Source organism: Phragmites australis, chromosome 7 (assembly GCF_958298935.1).
Source record: "Phragmites australis chromosome 7, lpPhrAust1.1, whole genome shotgun sequence".
NCBI lineage: Eukaryota > Viridiplantae > Streptophyta > Magnoliopsida > Poales > Poaceae > Phragmites > Phragmites australis.
Genome location: NC_084927.1, coordinates 24,976,571 through 24,993,712, shown reverse-complemented (window position 1 = coordinate 24,993,712; position 17,142 = coordinate 24,976,571). Strand labels below are relative to the sequence as shown.

Below are 17,142 nucleotides of genomic sequence, written 5' to 3'. Positions count from 1 at the left end.
ACATAAAATCGAGAAATATATATATGTGTATGTTTATATTCGTATGTGCATATATACATATATATATTATTATTTGGACTATATATTCCAAAATTCATTGGAGTTAATTTCTAAATTCGAAACCTGCATCAACTCGAGCAATTGCAATTGGTTTCTCGGTGTCCTTGTTTCCTTGTGTGGCGATTTAAATTTAAATGTTTTTCAAATTTGAATCATGTTTTAGTTCTTTTCGGCTGAATCCTAATCCAAATTCAATCCTTGAAAATTGATCTTCCAATTCAAGTCAAATCCATAATTCAAGGTTAAATTGAATTATCCCTAAATTTGAATTTGATCAATAATTCAAATAGTTGAATTATTCTGTACCAATTCCCTTTTTCCTATAATCAAATTCGATCTCTGACAAATCCCAATCTAAATCTAATCCCTCTCTTATCCACGCTCAATTCAAATCTTAGTTTGATATTCTAGCTCAATTCAAATTAGTTTCAAATTCAAATATTTGGATTTGAATTTATTTATATTGAACCTTGGGATACACTCCCGATTTCTTCTTTATCTCAAATCCTATCCAAAGCTAGATTCAGTACACATCGATTTCGTATTCAAATGCAAATTCGAAACGTTCAAGATATAATCATATGCATTCCAGTTTAATCGTTTCGTGAATTCAATTCAGTTCGGTGAAATTGGGATTCAAGTTCAAATCTCATAATTTAAATCCTTGTTCCAAAATCGTGTCAAATCATAATGGAAATTCAAGTTATTCAATTTGAATTATCATAATATAGTTTCAAATTCAAATGCATCAAATTGAATTTTTCATTCAAGTACCTCTCTCTCCCCTCAGATCTTCCCTCTCACACTCTCTCTCTCTGTTCAACGTTCATCAGTCTTGTCTATTACTGTTCATTGGCGGTTACTGTTTGCTTGGACTTTCCCATTCCTTATCGACCAAGGCTGCCACCGAGCTGCTTCAAGGACAGGCAAAGGACAGGCTTACGCTTATTTCCTTTACCAAGGACGCTTGTCGCCTTAGATTATCTTCTCTGCTCTCTTAGTCTCTCTCTCTCTCATACACCCCCTTGCTTTCTTCTCCTTAGAACCGGCAGAACAGAGAGGTGAGTTCCACTACACAACCGCCGCTGCCCAAATCCAGTGCAGCGCTGACGAAATCCCCTTAGCCGACCCACAAGGACCCCGGAGGAAGGTGGCACGAAGAGTTCTAGGGTGAATCTAGTTGGATACCTCTCTAATCCTCACCGAATTGAGTGTGTTGATCTCATCTTTGTGATTGTACGAAAATGTGGAGACCTTTATCTTTGTGACTAGAGGTCTAAAGTGAAGACAACGCACAAGTAACTGGAAGAGAGGTTAATGGTGAGACCTCATCTTAATGGTTTAGTGGTTCATCGTGCTTGAGACCTTATTTTAGTGACTTGGTAGCTTAAGAGTCGTGACCGGAAGAGTTTGGTGACCGGTAGCATATCCTTTGTGGAGTGCCAACGTGGACTAGGGATGGCTCATGTGCCACCAATACCACGAAATAAAAATCTCTTGTGCCAAGATTATCTCTTTACTTTATTTACGTTTCTGTATTTACATACTAGTAATTTAACTTGATAGAGTATGTTATAATCCTTTTGAGCGGTAGAGTAGACACACTAGATAAATCTATAACACATTTAGATAGAAATTAAGATAGATTTATCTTATGAAATTTTTAGAGCCATTAATTTATCCTAATTTATCCTCCTCTTAAAATATCACCGTTCCTCACACTCCGTACAATCACACATCTTGTATGGGTAAAACTTGGTCATTGACTCTACTAACTTAGCTCGGTACCCACCTAATAGATTGGAGGACACTAGGGATCAGAAAAAGACTCAGGCAATCTATATGGAGTCCTGAGGTCTAGCTAGTGCTATCTTGAGGGCTATGTTTGAGCCTCCCTTAAATAAGATACTTTGCTTTATTTCCCCGCCCAATAGTCCCGAGGGAGGATATCATAGCGATGCTGGTGGGTATGGATCTCATTCTGCCAATTTTTACCACAATGGTGGTGTGGGTATGTGCATATCGTATGGATGAAGTTATGCAACCTCTGTAGAGTGTAAATCTATTCGAATAGCTATGTCTATAGTCATGGATGACATATGGTTTAGTCTTAATGATTAGCTCAATAGTATGAGTTCCTTCATAGTGTGTCAGTGGGTAATGTGCTCGTGTTTTCGAAAAGTGCAGTCTATGTATCTTGACTTGGCAATGACAGGGTGTACAGCAATTATAAAACTTGAAAATTGGTGGAATGAATGTATCTTCCCTATGGCTAACAACTCGTCAATCGTAATTTAACTCCGCTTTCCTCAGAACTGTAACAGCCTTTGCAAACTGAACCTATACATCAAAACTTGTTTTCCACCGAAACTTTAAGATATATAGTCTTATCTTTGTTCTACCTCTTATCTATCTATTTATCTTTTGAGGTAGCACTTGCTGAATATTATATGTACTCACTCTTGCTTTATTGGATTCAGATGAAGACTCACAAATCAACTACGCCGATGTTGGCGATGGAGAATAAGAAATTTAGATTTCGTCCGCACACAAGTAGCTTATAGGGTTTGGGTATACCCGTTAAGCTTTTGCTGCAATGTAATCCTTTATTAAGCTTGGAAAAGTTGTGATTCATTTTGTGTTGCAATATATTATTGTAAGACTTTAATGCAGACATTATAATTAAAGTATATATGTGATGGCAAATCTGTTGGAATGTGCAATTCAACCACTAATCTAAGGATTGCTACGCGATGCACGATGAGACCAAAAGGTGGGGTGTGTACTTGCCATCCATCCGTATACTTTTTGTAAGGGAAAAAAAGTAAACGAGAAGGCTACATCTTGTTTAGAGCAGGTCGAGAGAAGCTACATCATGTTTAGGTCGCGATGGTGCAACCGGCGGTGACACTCGTGCGCAACGAGGAGTTGAAAACTGGCAGCCAATGCGCGACCGTATCACTGCCCGATCCCCATGTTTGTACACACCACCCGTGTCGTAGTCCCACTCGCCTACCCAAAAGATAGCGTGCGTGATGTGATGAGCGCCGCTCGCACGCAGTAGAAGAGAACGCGACAGCCATGAGCCATGTCCCAATAGAGCACCACGCACTACCGCCCTCGAGCATTCTAGCTATTTCCCAGAAATTCTACTTGCGCTGGGCCGTGACCATGATTCGATCGCTCCCTCCGTCTCAGTCTCATCTCATCGTGCAAGTAACCATGTAACCCTTAACTTTGCAGTAGAAATCGAGAAAACTAATCATACGAGATCACTAATGTATTTGAGCTCTGAATTCAATTTATAGCATCACACATGATAAAAGTTACTGTAAAATAAAAAATCTTAGATGAGGAGATAAAAAAGAAAATAAATTGTTATTTATCACGATGTATATTGGATCTCAGTTTCAAATGTACGAGATCAGATCCCATAAAATTATTATTTTTAATTCATTCTCTGCTAGTAAGGTTTCACCAGGGCTTGCTAGCTTTCCATGTGCTCTGGATGAGTGCATGCACTGCGTGAGCCGTGAGCTGCATGCGAGGGGGTTATCTTATTTGAACCAGCGCTTGATTTGTGACGTTGTGCTGACGTGCACAGAACGCCAGTTTACAGCAGAGAAAAGGGCTGGCGTTTTCCTCCTCCGTATACTTATCACGTTGCTTGACCAGGTACATTTGAATCCGTTGCATATAGTCCAAACTTTCCAACATGAAATGGGGAAGGCTATTACTGCTCTGGTCCTCACTTTCTAAAGGGGAAAAAAATCCCAAGAGTATTACCATCTACTATGGTAAATTACGGTAAGCAAATACAGTACATGACAAGCGGCCTCTTGACCAATGAGAGCAGAAGGGTCTACCGAGCCACCGAGGCCAGCGGCCTGAGAGCGGACACGAGGAGCACACATGCACATACACACGCACACACTCTCAGTCGCACTCCCACTGCGCGTGAGTCGAACCCAGACGGACAACGACCTTTGAATGCGTGGTGCATAACAAGACTAACATGCGTGAACTTGATTGTGTTTCCGTATGGTACATGTATTTTCCAACTACGTACACCCTCCGTCCAATCATTTTGTCCAAACGGGGCCCCAGACCCAACTCGATGAGCAGTGCCTTCATTATTATTTGCCGGAGTCCACCTTCTATGCAAAATTTGTCACTTATATATTCCTCGGATGCCACTTGTGAGGACAGAAGAGAAAGGCTACCATACCCCAGCAGTTTCACAATTTTCTGAATTGAAGCCAGAAACTTTCTTTCCTTTTTCTTTCTGAGACCAATTGAGAGCCCGAAACAGTTTGGGGGTTTGCAAACGAGCGCGTGGCTCACCGGTAAGATGAAAAGGTACATCTTTATCGGTCCAAAATTTAAATTTAAGATTTACACTTTACTAAGAGATCTTCAAAGAAGACCGAGAGTAAGAGATCCGGTGCTTAAAAAAACAGTTGGGGACAATATAAAGACACACCTCCTGGGCACTAACATATGGCAGCACACCACACTCAGCTACTCTGAACAGCATCAACCTCGGGACCTGCCACTGCCAGGCTTTCGGCTCTCCTGCAGCCTGCCGCGCCTTGCCTAGCTCGCCGGAGCACGTCTCCGCGCGAGGCGGCCTTTGACTACCGGCTGGGAAATGCCCGCCGGCGGGTTCCTCCTCAACGGCGGCGGCATGTCGGACTACGGCGGCGGCCTCACCGTCCCGGTCGTGGTCGCCTGCCTCATGGCGGCCTCCGGCGGGCTCATCTTCGGCTACGACATTGGCATCTCAGGTGCGCCGCCGACCCCTCGTATCTCTGTCCGCTTCCCTGCCACGGTTATGAATACCGGTGCAGTTTGTTCGCTCGTTCCTTTGGGATGGGCGGATGGATCCTATAGTACACGCATATCGATTGTGATTTGATCAGTCCGTCTCCTCATCGATTCTCTTCTTTATATGCATGATAGAACTGATAGAACTGATGGATTGGATACTAGGTGTGCGCCACGGTTTCTGCTAGGGCTCTTTGTTTCTTTCTGCTTAGCAGCTTCTTCCATGTCCCGGTCCCAAAGATCCCCAAATCGAAATTTAATTTTTAACCCCCGCGTGGTAGGTGTGGCCTTCCATCACACTCTGAACAAGCAAACAAACAATTTTAAAATCTTGCTACTAGATCTAAGATTCCAAGACGAAAGGGGTGCGATCGTGGGGGAGTTCGTGATGAGTTGCTGTCCTTTCAAAACTGAGTTTTTCTTCATGTACTCAAAAAGCTCGCGAACTACGGGAACAGTGCAGGCACAGTGGATCATCACCCAAAGTCGGATCCGGCTTAAAGAAAGTCACGGATGAACGGTGCATATTGTGTCTCCTGTTGTTTTGGCTAAGGTTTGGAGATGTTGAACCTCTGTTTCTTTAAATAAAACAGGACAATCCTTTTGCCATCGTTCTTTAAAAAAAATAAGCGCAGCCTGCGCTGGCCGAATTATGAGGACGGCCAGGGGCGAAGGAGCATCAAACGAAAGGGGCCCTCCTGGCAGGGATTCGTCCTCCTGTGCTCCGTCTCGGCTGGGCTGGGTGCAGAGAACACAATCCAACCCGATCCGATCTCATGGATTGGGTGGCCCTGTTCGGGGCAGCGTACGGCGATTCCACCGCCTGCACTGCACTGCCCGGCCTCGTGAACTTCGTGGTGCGCCAGTAGACACGTCGGTGCAGTTTCAGTGAGCTTCCACGCCGAGCGGCCGGTTAGCTGGGCGACCGTCAGCGGTTGCCGCCTTGTGCTAAGCTCTACGTCAGTAGATAGAGGCATCGAGCCTTGCCGTACATAATCCGCCACGCGAGGTTTGGTTTTGAGCTCTTTTACGGTGGTCCATACTACCTAGAGGTAAGAGGTAGTATAAATCTAATCCGACGATCTATATAATTGGATATTTTAGTAATTATGGTAATTTTGTTAAAATTAACTACCATGCTTTTACTAATAGAAAAATTGACGCCGCAAACATCGGATCGCTAACCCTAGCCGATGGGTAGCAAATGAACTCTCATGCCGAAGACAGATTAAAATGTTAAAATAACAATGAAATATTACTCTATTTAGAGACACATAACTGCAGTTAATTAGTTTTATGCAACGTATTTTTCTTCCTAAAATAACCCTAATACTACTATACTACTCACATATACTACCTATACTACTAAGTAGAAAATAACTAATATTCTGACTAATCTGGATTGTTGGACTCTAAAAATAGATGGCTCATATTAATTTTGGACCACCGTAAAATTTCTCTTTGCTCTTTCGGGTCGCCAATCGTTGGGGAGACGCCGAATCCCAGTGCGACTCTTCCACTCGGTTTCGGGCTCTCGGCCTGTGATTAACTCACGAGCATATCTTCTTTTTTGCGAAAGAATGGGATGGAGATGGCTGCTTTTGCAATTTGCGCTCGAATGACTAGGTAAATTCTGGGGATATCACAGTATCAGAGCTTAAAAGCATTGCTCATTTGTGTTTAAGTTTAATAACAGAAAAACTAAACGATACATCGCAAGGATCAGTGATTGATGCTGGGTTTACTTTCCAAGTGATTAAGTGCTTCACTTGTCTTCAATTTCCTCCACTTGAACCGAATCTTGGTGTCCATGTGTCGCGACGACACCAGGAGGAGTGTCGGAGATGGAGTCTTTCCTCAAGAAGTTCTTCCCGGGGTTGCTGAAGAGGACGGCGCACGCGAACAAGGACGTGTACTGCATGTACAACAACCAGGCGCTCACGGCCTTCACCTCGTCGCTGTACGCGTTCGGCATGGTGGGGACGCTGGTGGCAAGCCGGGTCACCCGCCGAGTCGGGCGCCAGGCCATCATGCTGATCGGGGGGAGCCTGTTCTTCGTGGGCGCCCTCGTCAACGCTGCCGCCGCGAACATTGCCATGCTGATCATCGGGAGGATGCTGCTCGGTTTGGGCCTCGGGTTCTCCGGCCAGGCCACGCCAGTGTACCTCGCCGAGATGTCGCCGCCGCGCTGGCGCGGCGGGTTCATCTCGGGATTCCCTCTGTTCATCAGTATCGGGTACCTCGTCGCCAACCTGATCAACTACGGCACGTCGCGGATCCCCGGGTGGGGCTGGCGCCTGTCCCTCGGCCTCGCGGCCGTCCCGGCTGCCGTCATGGTGGTGGGCGCCACGTTCATCCCGGACACTCCCAGCAGCCTCGTGCTGCGCGGGAAGCACGACGCCGCCCGCGCCGCGCTCCAGCGGGTGCGCGGCAAGGGCGTGGACATCGACGCCGAGTTCGGCGATATACTCTCCGCCGTGGAGCACGACCGGCAGAACGAGGAGGGCGCGTTCCGGCGGATCCTGCGGCGGGAGTACCGGCCATACCTGGTGATGGCCGTGGCGTTCCCAGTGTTCCTGAACCTCACCGGGGTGGCCGTGACCGCCTTCTTCTCGCCGATACTGTTCCGGACGGTCGGGTTCGAGAGCGACGCCGCCCTGATGGGCGCCATCATCCTCGGCGTGATGAACATCGGCGGCATCCTCGCGTCGGGATTCGCTATGGACCGCTACGGCCGGAAGCTGCTCTTCATCATCGGTGGCGCGCTCATGTTCACGTGCCAGGCATACAGAGGCTTCACATATTACATTCTTTAATTCTTACGTACGCACACTCGAACCTTGACTACAACAAAAAAAGGTACTTCGCAGGTGACAATGGCGAGCATAGTTGGCTCACACCTCGGCAACGGGAGCAAGATGCCGAAGGGGTACGCGGTGACGGTGCTGGCCGTGACGTTCATCTTCTCCGCGAGCTTCAGCTGGTCGTGGGGCGCGCTGTTCTGGGCCGTCCCCGGCGAGATATACCCCGTAGAGGTCCGGTCGGCGGGGCAGGGCGTGGCCGTGGCGCTCAACCTGGGGCTCAACTTCGTGCAGGCGCAGTGCTTCCTGGCGATGCTGTGCTGCTTCAAGTACGGCGCGTTCGTGTTCTACGCGTGCTGGCTCGTGGTGATGACCGCCTTCGCCGTGGCGTTGGTGCCGGAGACCAAGGGCGTGCCCCTCGAGTCCATGGGCCACGTCTTCGCGCGCCACTGGTACTGGGGCAGGTTCGTAAAGGACCACAAGTATGGAGACGAGTCGACCTAATCCAGAATTAGCTTATGCTTGGTATGTGCTACTACCAATAGATTGTTGAGAAGGGAAATGTGGTGTATCAAGAACGGGCCTTGATGTATACTATGTGTGTGTTAGTGTGATGAGTGATGAATCAAGTGTTGGTTCAGGATGGCCTAAGAAGCTCATCCATGTGGTACATTTCGAGACTTGTCGCCAGAAATATGTAGATTTCTCTGGCTATAGAGACTTAATCGCCTAAGAAGCTCTATCATGTAAATTTCTGTGGTTAGCCAATTTTAATTCCTTGTTTGCAAGCTATAGGAACTCGCTCGCTAGCAAATGAGCAACATGTAACTGGGAGTTGCGAATCGAATCCCTCTGCCTCAGTACATACTGACATTAGTGTTTAAGCGCACGCATGACAAAAAAGCATGACAAAATCCTAAGAATCGTCAGGACTCGGCAGAAAGGTGTCACAATTTGGGAATTTTTTATTTATATATTTTTTCTTTAATATTTTTAAATTTACACGTCTATTTCAAAAAATTACAACAATAGTCTACCGTCGCCCATTCACAGGGTGAGATCAGGGTCTTACTCGATGAACAGACGATACTTTGTAAGTCCCACCTATCAGTTAATAAAAAACCGGTGGACAAGCGAGACTCACCAGGTGTCGCTAGTTCAGTGAGATCTTGATCTCACCCTCTAAACGGGCGAGATCTTACACCAGTAAATCCACCAAAAGAAATTGCCCAATGATTGAGCGATAGCTTTTTTTGGCGCGCACTATCACGATGCTCTCGTGAGTCATGGCTATACGATGCTCTGGTGACTATACGTGTACTATGTTTACATGTTTTTCATTTAATTCTCGATTTTATCAGAGATACAAGAGTAGTTCAAAAAACTTAAACATTTTCATTAGTAAACGCTTACTAGCAACCTATTTTAATTGATTTGATAAAAATCCTAAGCTAATATTTAATTAAAATCCTCCAAAGTAGTCTACTTTTATAACTTATAGAAATTTTTAATGCCTCGAATAATTCCCAAAAATTAGAAAAAAAATCACTAATATTCTTATCATGTGATGTACTAATTTATAAAAATGTTTCAACTCTAGATTATTTGATGAAAAAGTAAGTTCCTTTATAGTGCTCTATTTATATGCATTTTTATCATTTCATATGTTTTTTTCTTTTTAACTCAATTTGAATTCAAACAAATTCAAGCTACACTCTTCAATCTGTACTGCTTTTATAAATTGATTGTGCATCTTGAATTTGTTTAAATTCAAATTGTTGAGAGTTGACCCTTAACAATGTATCCGTGGTGTATAGGACGATAGGCGCGTGATCAATATTTCTGATGGGTGTGTGTCGAATGTAACTCAAGAAAACAAAAATTTATCCAGGTTCAGTCCTTCCGTGGGATAATAGCGCTATATCTTGTGTATTTTCTTATAGAGTGTATGAACTTGTAACAGAATGTGTTTCGTATCATACAAGCCCGGTTCTCCCCCTTTATATAGTAGAGGAGGGAAAGATATACATACAAGATCGTGCCAACGTTGTGACCAGTCTAATTCTGACGGATCCAACTATTTCTAGCTTATGATGACAATGGATAGGCATGCACGCCCCGCTTCAGTCAACCGGCCTGCCCCGTCCCATCACGATACATCGCACGCTCGTTCGTGCAGTCATCCTGTCACTGCACGCCACACGCTCGCCTGTGAGACCATCCCACTTGCCTGGTCGTCTAGCGTGCTCTGTCCCTTCCACCAAATGGCGCCACGCTTGCCTACAAGTCCATCTCGTAACATTTAATGCTACGGGACGGGGCACTACACTTCTGCGCCAGCCACGATTTTTCTCACTGAAAGGAGGTGTCTGGAGAAGAAAAATACTTGAGTGGATGACATTAAATGAGTTTAGACTAGTTAGGTGAGTACTTGCCCCGTGACTAGAAGGGGCTGGTCGCAAGGTTTACTTCTACGACTAGGAGACTGGTCGCGCGAGCCCCGTCTGGTCACGCGATGAAACTATGGTCTTGAGAATATCTACTGCCGATTGATATTTATTGGTGTGGCCCCCGCTAACAAGGCATCCCTTATTCTTTACATCAACACAAATTGAGTTAAAAAGAGAAAATCACATGAAATGATAAAAATACATATAAATGGAGTACTACAAAGGAACTTACTTTTTTCCACCCAATAACCTAGAGTTGAAACATTTTTATAAATTAGTATATCACATGATAAAAATATTAGTGAATTTTTTCTTATTTTTGGAATTTTTTGAGTATAAAAATCACTATAAGTTATAAAAGTATGCTGCTTTGGAGAATTTAATTAAATATTGGCTTAGGAGTTTTGAATCATACTAATTAAAATAGGTTACTAGTAAGCTCTGATTTACTCATGAAAATATTTAAAAAAATTAGACTATCTTATACCTCTGATAAAATCGAGAATTAAATGAAAAACATGTGAATACAATACACATATATTCACGAGAGCATCGCATAGTCACCACTCGCGAGAGCATCATGACAGTGCCCTAAAAAAAAGTTATCGCACTATCTATGGACGATTTCTTTTGATGGGTCCAGTGGCGCAAGAGGGCGAGATCAAGGTTTCACCCACTGAACAGACAATATCTTATAGGTCCCGTCTATCTACCGGTTTCTTATTACGTGAGGTCCATAAGGTATCGCCCGTTCGTTCAGTGAGACCTTAATCTCGCTCGATGAATAAGCAACAGTAAATTATTGTTGCAATTTTTTAAACGAACCTGTAAATTTGAAAATATTAAAGAAAAACATATATAAACAAAAAAAGCTCTCACAATTGGGTTGCCCCTAATGGGCTAGCCCGGAAGATCTCAACATCTTCAGCCCACGCCTCTTGCCAAGTGCACAACTACACCCAACTGCCCAGAAAATCGAGTTTTTTCTATTTATGTTTTTGTTTCTAGAATTAGTAAAAATACACATCTATTTTTAAAATTTACAGGTCTGAAGGTTAGGTTCACGTGGCACCACTCATTACTATCCGTCTATCTTTAAAAAACTATCTAACTGAGCCACGTGAACCTGTCATCCGTTCTTATCATCCATCCAACAGACGATAAACATATAGATCTGTAAATTTTCAAATGAACGCTTTTGCTAATTCCGATATATATATATAAATAAATAGACCAGAAAATCAAATCTCGCATCGCACGCGACCTCCAGCCCACACGTACAGACACGACCGCCAGGCAGTTCGATTTCCCAAGACTCTGTCGTGGGCCTTAGGACCTTTTAGCCCAAGGCCACGAGCCAGTCCAACTCGCGCTGTACCGTTGCTGTTCGCGACGTTCCCTCTCAAACGGCTATGAGCGGCCGTGCCACAGCTCACAAGATCGCACCGCACCAATTCGAGCTTTCGAATTCCTGAAGCCTCCGGTCCACCGGGAGAGATGTATGCAAAAACCATCAACGCACTGTCCCACGAGGCTGGCACAACGAGGAGAGAGAAAACGCTACATTGACAGGATGATATCATAATTAAAGGGTCGATATTTTGGGTGGTAAATCATCAGTTCATTATTCTATTGCTGCATTCTCCATCTTTTTCTCAGTTCACTTGAACCTCCTGCTTGGCATCCCTGACGAACCTCCTCCAGTACCAGTGCCGCGCCCAAACCAACCGCATGGCCTCCAGCGGCACGCCTTTGGTCTCCGGCAGGAACGCGGCGATGAATGCTGTCATGACCAGAACCCAGCCGGCGTAGAACAGGAATATCGCGTACCTCATGGCGCAGAGCAGGGTGGTGAACACCTGTGTCTGCGCGAAGGAGAGGCACAGCGCGATGGACACGGTCATGGCCTGCGCCGCCGACCTGATCTCCACGGGGTAGATCTCGCTCGGCACCACCCACTTGAGCGGCCCCCACGACATGCCGAAGCTGAACGTGTACAAGCACATGAGCACCAGCTCGGCCACTGCGTAGTTCCGCGTCATCGTCACCGAGTGGTGGTTCCCCAGATGATCAGCCAGCGTACATGACATGGCCAGCTTATTTGAAGAGTGACAGGAGAGTGAGAAATTTGAGCTGGACGCTGTGAACGACATAATTAATGGCTCTGTAGTATGTGAAATGAGAAATTGAGATTTAGGATTACCTGGCAAATGATCATTGCTGCACCACCGGTGAAAAACAAGAACCTGCGACCGGAGCGGTCCATGACGAAGGAAGACAATGATGTCGAGGTCAAGTTCACGAGGCTAAGAATCACGGATCCAAAGATCGCCTTCTGGCTGCTGAACCCGACCGTCCGGAACAGCACCGGCGAGAACACGGCCATGACGATCACGCCGGTGAGGTCGAAGAACGTGGGGATGGCCACCACCATCACAAGGTAGTGCCGGTAACCCTTGCTGCGTAGCCTCTCGTATGCGCCCTCGTCGTTCCGGCGCGCCTCCTCCACGGCGCGGACGATGTCCTCGAACTCGGTTTCGACGTCTGCGCCCGGACCACGGATGTTCTGCAGCGACTCGCGGGCCTTGTTAGGCTTGCCGCGCAAGACCATGCTGCTGGGTGTGTCCGGGACGAACAGGGCGCCCAGGATGACGATGGCGGCAGGAACGGCGGCGAGGCCGAGCGACACGCGCCAGCCCCAGCCCGGGATGCGGTTAGTGAAGTAGTTGGTGACGGTTGCGGCCAGTGTACCCAACACGAGGAAGATGTTGTAGGCCGTGGTGAATGCGCCGCGCCACCTTGCCGGTGATGTCTCCGAGAGATACAAAGGAGCCGCCTGCAGTTTAATTTTCTTTAGACACTAGGCCAAGACGTAGAACATTGAACATTACTGGGCCTCTGCACTATAGACTTTTGACGAACTTGACCTGTGCAGTGAACCCAACTCCGAAGCCGAGCAACATCCGACCCACGATTAGCATGGCTATGTTGATGGCGCCGGCATTGACGGCGGAGCCTGCGAGGAACAACACGCCGCCGATCAGCATGATGGCTTGGCGTCCCACCGTCCGCGTCACACGGCTCGCCACCAACGACGACAGCATCGCGGCGATAAACAAAGACGAGGTGAACGCCGTGAGCAGCTGGTCGTCATATTTGCAGTAGGCGTCGCGCTTCGTGTTCTTCGTCCCGTTGAGCACTTCCGGGAAGAACTTTGTCAGGAACGACTCCATTTGCGTCACACCACCTTAGTTAACGAAAAAAAAATGTGTCAAAGAAATAATCGATATTGTTGAAGTATAAGTGAATTGTTTATTTTTTCTATTAGCTTATGTCTTTTCCGTATTGGTGCATAGTAACTTAATAAATATAATTCAAAAAGATATATACTAGAAAAAAAGTAAGGAACACGGTCCTGTTATAACCTTTCCACCGGGTGTACATCAAATGGATACAGTACATATAATACATGCGCCAGGGATGCATTTTAAAAACCAGATGCAACATACCCTTTTCGTGACGGTGTTATTTAGAAGTCTCGTCTATTTTAAAGATCTTTAATCTGAAAAACATTATTTGCAAGCTACCAGGGGCGGACCCAGTCAAAAATTGAGCGAGGACATATAAGTGATGGTGACTTTGCAATTACAAAAAAAAAGAGAGCTAAATCCACTAAAAATAAGAAATTGAGCGGGAGCCTGTACCCTTCTCCTTACACGCTGGATCCGCCCACGTGTAAGAAGCATGACTTGAATAACAAAAGCTAAAGGATATATGAAGCACACATGCAAGGTGATCTCATGCATATCTCCAAGCATATAATGAAATTATTATACTGTTTTGGAAAAATGCAATACGGCAAAATTATCCCACGTAGGGTATGCGTCATGCTCATTCAAAGCGAGTTGAAAGACAAGCTTGCTCGCATACGCTTATCTATACTGCTATAGTTTTTTTTTTAAAAAAATCGATAGTTAGAGTCACATTTACAGAGCTTAATTAATTATCTCCTCTCAAACCCAAAAATTGTGGAATCAATAATTATTGCATGCATATAAAAAATGGTCCATTAAATGACATAGTAGTGTTGCATGCACACAAAAGACGAGAAAAAGAATTGATGTCTAATATTGTTGATGCATGCATATCTATATCTATACTCATATAAAATAAATAAGTTATGATAGATCTAAACAATCTTTAACGTCCACATATCTTAATGTTAGGACTGAAAATCGATAGTTTGAGCCCAACATTTACGCAGCATAATTAATTCTCTACCCAAAACCTATAAATTGTGGAACCAATAATTATGACATGCATATCACAAAGAAAATGGTCCATTAAATGGTGTTGCATGCATGCAAAAGACGAGAGAAGGAATTAATGTCTAATGTTGTTGATGCATGCACATTGCGGCAAAAAGAGGAAATCCAGAAGAAAAATGTGAACATGGATGAATCAATCACTACATGAAAAGAAATAATTTATAGCGTATAAATATGCATGCGCAAGAAATTAGAGAAATTTGGACGGCTGGTTTGCATGAATGAGGATTGCTTTATCTTTACTAATGAGTGTGGTCATGCATCACCCCCATCTTTCGCTGCCACCAACATCGCTAAAAAATGATCGCCCTACAAAATTGCCCAAATAAAACTAGAGAAGATTCGCATGAAAAAACAACTGCCCCAGCATGCCGCTTGTAGCCTTGCCACGCTGAGTGCAAAAACTCCATTCCGCCATTTTGCCGCTCGCGCTAAGGCCCTCTGCGCGAATCCCGCCCTCCACCCCATGCACCGCTCACTCTGTGGCCCGCCGCGTGAATCCTGCTCTCTGCCCCCATGTGCTGCTCATGCTAAGGCCCTCCTCAACTCATAGATTGATGGTAGATCATATTTGATATGAATAGGATCTTTCCAAGTAATGATATTTATCGATGTAGCTTGTACAATTGCCTAAGAATAAGTAATGTGTCGACACTAGGTAATCTAAAGCAAATAATTGTATTGGTGTTTATTTATCATTTATCATGACAATTTTATACCAAATTAAATAAATTAGGAGCAACCAAGATTTCTCCTACAATGGTACAGGAGTCTTTCAATTAATGAACCATAGTAATTCTAAATCTAGCTGTGCATATGCACGGTCAATTTTGCTAGTAGTTGACAATTCGACAGTTGGTGACAAAAATATGCAAGGCTGCCGCTGAACTAAGAAGATTATTTGGTGGGAGAAGAGGTTTACAAATTTGAAAAGGCAAAGCTAGAAGGATTCTGGATTGAAGAACGTAACGCATCCGCGAAACCAGAGTCAGTTATATTACCTTTTTCGTGGGAATCATGAATTCTCCTGCTGGTTTCCAAATAAAAAGAAAAATGAACTCGCTTGCTGGCTACCACTGGCTGAGCTTAATGGAGACCAAGGAGGCCTTGGCCCCTTCTTGTCATTAAAAAAATACTTAGTAATGCACAGTAAATATGTATTTATCAAGTAATAAATTAGTTTTTTATATAAGTTTACTGATGAATCTTTTGAACCGTCCCCTTTTAATTTTTGTTGAAGCTCCGGTACTGGTGGCTACTGCCATGGGACAAACGCAAGAGGTAAAGCAGGACCTTGAACTAGTTTCTAGTTTCTACAGTATACTAATACTGCTACGGAGCACGTGAAATTTGGAACCATGCTGGAAGTAGGTACGGACCTGAGATGCCAATGTCGTAGCCGAAGATGAGGCCGCATGAGGCGGCCATGAGGCAGGTGACCACGACGGAGAACGTCACGCCGCCGCTGTAGTCCCGCACCCGGCCGCCCTCTGCCGCGGCGAATCCTCCTTCCGCCATCTGTTACTGCTCTCGTGTGCTCGTCGCCGGCCGGGGGTCGGGCTTGCAGGTTTTGCTTCGGGCCTGCAGGCTTCAGCTTGTTGGGTTGGAGAGAACAGGAACGAGAGGGAAGGGGCCGGGGGGGGGGGGGGCGCACCAGCTATATAAAGTATGGTTTTTGACTGGATACACAGAAGATTATATTTATCGGATGAATAAGCGGAGGAAACGAAGTCCTAAAAAATCACAGATTTTTCCTTATGCGACCTTTTTTTTCTGCAATCATTTCATAGCATCGAATTTGTGGGAAAGTCTTCGAAGGGTGCAAACGCATTCTGCTTTAATAAAGTAGGTGCACATCAATCCATGCGTTTTATTCGGCAAAATAATAAGCAATGTGTTTTAATAAATTTGGTCCATAAAATCATATTCTATTAATGGTCCCAATGGGTTTTATTCGGCAATTATGTCACCAACATAGTAAGCAATATAATGGAGGAGAAATGAGAGGAATATAATAGTGTACACATGTTCCATCATGCCCATGTGTCTACGATTCCCTAAGGGCCTGGCATGCTATGTGGACTTATTAAGTGAACTGCAACTATTTGCTTGTTAAAATTATGTCATCCAGGTTCGGACTTCATACATTTGGTTCTCTTATCATATTGAGTTTAATCAATTCACCAACAGTTTTCATGTAAATAACAAATCTTTATTCTCATTGATATTCAGATTCAATGTTATAGCAAAATTTTCTTACTTCCTGTCCTCCTACTTTTTGAGAGGGGAACATTTTTTTCCCGTGCAACCGTGCTATTGAAAACAGAGTTTTTATATATATTTTTTCTATCATTAATATTTAAATAAATAGACATCTGATGATAATATTTATATAAATAGATGCCCACCGCTATTTAAAATGGCTGCAACTCTTTCAGAGGATCGTAAGGATACCATGATGGCAGCACCACCCCTTACCGCTCTCTCTGTATGCCAAACTTTGAGAGGATAAAGTACACACCGGGATGTCGATTAACTCGGCAGATTCGAGACGATATGAATGAATCCGAGGTAGGTCCAAGGGTGAAGCGATACATCAAATGCGATGAAACAGGTCACACATACAAGTACTGTCCGAAAAATACACCTGATGTGTAGATGAGGTCATGACGACGG

The 17,142-nt window shown here is 44.6% G+C and overlaps 2 protein-coding genes across 2 annotated transcripts; one reads left to right on the top strand and one right to left on the bottom strand.

Annotated features, from left to right (window-relative positions):
• The first annotated feature begins 4,244 nt into the window (after positions 1-4,244).
• Positions 4,245-8,480, top strand: LOC133924334 (sugar transport protein MST1-like). Its single transcript, XM_062369821.1, has 3 exons — positions 4,245-4,847; positions 6,718-7,670; positions 7,758-8,480. Exons 1-3 carry the CDS (start codon positions 4,712-4,714, stop codon positions 8,190-8,192), a joined length of 1,524 nt encoding a protein of 507 aa, XP_062225805.1. The 5' UTR covers positions 4,245-4,711; the 3' UTR covers positions 8,193-8,480.
• Positions 8,481-11,715: 3,235 nt separating this feature from the next.
• LOC133923525 (sugar transport protein MST1-like) lies at positions 11,716-16,090 on the bottom strand. Its single transcript, XM_062368809.1, has 4 exons — positions 15,846-16,090; positions 13,066-13,385; positions 12,342-12,974; positions 11,716-12,234 (listed from the first exon to the last, which is right to left on the bottom strand). The coding sequence occupies exons 1-4, from the start codon at positions 15,982-15,984 to the stop codon at positions 11,794-11,796; spliced, it is 1,533 nt and encodes a 510-aa protein (XP_062224793.1). The 5' UTR covers positions 15,985-16,090; the 3' UTR covers positions 11,716-11,793.
• Positions 16,091-17,142: the final 1,052 nt, after the last annotated feature.

Coding starts and splice junctions, on each gene's coding strand:
- LOC133924334 (XM_062369821.1), top strand. CDS start 4,712: ATGCCCGCCGGCGGGTTCCTCCTCAACGGCGGCGGCATGTCGGACTAC. Junction 4,848..6,717: donor CTACGACATTGGCATCTCAG/GTGCGCCGCCGA, acceptor CGACGACACCAG/GAGGAGTGTCGGAGATGGAG. Junction 7,671..7,757: donor CGCTCATGTTCACGTGCCAG/GCATACAGAGGC, acceptor GGTACTTCGCAG/GTGACAATGGCGAGCATAGT.
- LOC133923525 (XM_062368809.1), bottom strand. CDS start 15,984: ATGGCGGAAGGAGGATTCGCCGCGGCAGAGGGCGGCCGGGTGCGGGAC. Junction 13,386..15,845: donor CTACGACATTGGCATCTCAG/GTCCGTACCTAC, acceptor TCGTTAACTAAG/GTGGTGTGACGCAAATGGAG. Junction 12,975..13,065: donor GAGTTGGGTTCACTGCACAG/GTCAAGTTCGTC, acceptor ATTAAACTGCAG/GCGGCTCCTTTGTATCTCTC.